The sequence below is a fragment of the Sander vitreus genome, chromosome 13 (assembly GCF_031162955.1).
Source record: "Sander vitreus isolate 19-12246 chromosome 13, sanVit1, whole genome shotgun sequence".
Taxonomy (NCBI): Eukaryota; Metazoa; Chordata; class Actinopteri; order Perciformes; family Percidae; genus Sander; species Sander vitreus.
The window spans coordinates 418,438-420,916 of record NC_135867.1 but is presented as its reverse complement, the minus strand read 5'-3'; the positions used below and the strand labels follow the sequence as shown (position 1 = coordinate 420,916).

General features: G+C 42.4%; 1 protein-coding gene across 4 annotated transcripts in view; it reads left to right on the top strand.

Moving 5' to 3' along the window:
* The first annotated feature begins 329 nt into the window (after positions 1-329).
* The window catches only part of arrb2a (arrestin, beta 2a), a 43,705-nt gene continuing 41,555 nt past the window's right edge, over positions 330-2,479 (top strand). Inside the window, exon 1 of one of the 4 annotated variants that reach the window (XM_078266823.1) lies at positions 330-561. In XM_078266823.1, coding sequence (XP_078122949.1) covers positions 539-561 — 23 coding nt within the window. In that variant the 5' untranslated portion in view covers positions 330-538. The remainder of the gene's footprint in view (positions 562-2,479) is intronic. The other 3 variants (XM_078266822.1, XM_078266825.1, XM_078266824.1) reach the window with 3 other exon arrangements.

Here is a 2,479-nt window from a genome sequence, read left to right as displayed (position 1 = left end):
TTAAAAAAAAAAAAAAGCTCTGTGTGGGCTATAATCTGTCAGATTTTGAGGCAGAAACAACCTTTCAAACCACGCGTAGAAGCTGTGATCACTATTTAAAGTGTCAAAAAATAATTAGAAAAACATCACAAATGACAAAAAAAACACCAAACATGTTTAAAAAGGCGCCAGAAATTATAAACAAAGGTTCAAAAACAAAGAAAAAAGGGTCAAAAACAGCTGATTTCTTGCCTAGGGCACCACATTGGTTAGTGCCGGCATTGCGCACACACACACGCACACGCACACACACACACACACACACACACACACACACACACACAGAGAGAGAGATCCTCTCTTTCTTTGCGGAAGCCAGAGGAGCCAAGGCGGCGCTAAATGAAATTAGCATACTAACTATTTAGCCGTGCGCCGATGTGGATGGACGGGTGAAAACAGGACGGAGCTGCCCGAAGAAACACACGTCTTCTAAAGTCAACACACCGCGAGGTCCGGGCTCATTTTGTCGGGATCTTCCTGCCGTCCGCCTGCCGAGGAGATGGGGGACAAGGCGGGCACCAGGTAGGACGGCTAGGCTACCGAAGCTAACGGCTAGTTAGCATCTAGTTAGCAACCGTTCTCACGCACTTTGCTAACGTTAGCCGAGCTTCCGCTGTTGGCCCGAGCTGGGGGGGGGGAGTTTTTCCTGCTTTAACCTCTTTATAGAATAACAAAACCCCGACACAGAGATGTCTGAGTGTTCCCCTGGTTCATGGTTTAAGTGTTAGACGATGACCTCGTTCGCAGGATGCGAAGTTAGCACAGCAGGGTGGGGTTAGCTAACCGAGATACGTCTCTCCAGTGGACAGGACGGTTGTGCCAGACCTCACTCAGAAATCTGTCAATTCTTGATATCTTGTTGATGCGTCTCTCTGGGACCAAAAATCTCAATAACTGTCAAATCATTACAGCAGTCCTGTAATCCCGTGCACGCGCAACACACGCAAATGCACTTGCTTTAATATAATGTACGTTTAAGTGGTATTAAACAGGAATTCCCACGGTGCTTTTCCAACAAAATACGGCCGTAGTGGGCGGTATCGACCGATAGAAATATATACATAAATATGAGATTTTATTGAATTAAAGTGCTGTTTGTCGGAAAGGGTCAATGCCGATTTTACCTAAATATTTAAACGATTCATAACATATGTAGGTTTGTGTGTTATGTTGTTGATTTCACGAGGTACGTTTAAAATCAAGATATTTCGAGTGTAGTTTGGTGAGGTCGTGCTCGCGGATGGGCTTCCTGCGTTAGCCTGCTACTAACAGAGGCTAATTTCTTGTGGTGATTGGCTGTGAATGTATGTTGACGCGTTTTAAAAGGCTTGTTTTTGAAAACATAGCGTAGTGTGATGTTATGAGAGGAAATGCAGTCGGCTTTGGATGCTGTTGAATAGTCAAAGTGAGCAGGTAAACAGTGGAAACGCCTCTGGCTCGGTTTGTTTTTGGCTTACATAGTGTGACACACTTTGAACATTTCACACAGCTTTTTTTAGGTTTCTTTAAAGCTTCAGAATTCCACCTTTTATTATACATTTCCCCATGAAAGTGTACATACCATGGGTATCAATACAGTATCTCTATCTATCATTACAAAAATAGTATTTGTACTTTTCATACAAGAGTGGGTTTACAATACAACATAAAAATGCAACAAATAGACAATAAAATGACAAAATATACAAGTAAAGGTTAAACAAACAACAGTCCATTAAGAATAATAAGTAAAAACACAAAATAAGACATTGGCGTTTTAATTAAAAGCCAAAATAAATGAATGAAAAGGTTTTCAGCAGAGCCTGAATCTCTTGGTAGGTTCTTCGTAATCTTATGCTACGTTCGAGGCATCCCGTAACTCGTGTTTTCACAACCTTCTTCCCGTGAAAGTGCCCTGGAACGGCCGTCAAACCCGTATCTTACTCCCCGTGAACTGCTACCAGATGGTTGTACTCCCAGTTACAGTTGTTGACGTCACACACACATAAACAACAATGGCGCCCCCTGTTGATGCTGTACAGACGCCGCTGATTAACGGTGAGAAATAGAAATAAACAGGCAACGTAAAGTAATTCCGCACATTGTAATCAAAACAATACACATACGATTGTGTACTAATACAGGTTATGTTTATTAAATGAAACCCAAAATATGTCGCCGACGGCAGTATCAGCTAGCGCGAGCTAACGTCAACAGTAGGTAGCCGCTAGCTAAGCTAACGTTAACCCTTCTAGCTAACGTTGACCTTAGCTAGAAGGGTTTGTCGTGACGTTGCCTGAAACGCTACTGAGTCGTGACTAGGAGTTGTAACTTACGGGCCAAACGTTGTGTCTTGAACGCAGCATTGGAGCATTTTAAACAATCACGATTATTTTTAGTCAATATGAAATCAGGATTATTTAGCACGGTTCCTCGTTTACTTTTGGGAAGATGTTGACTT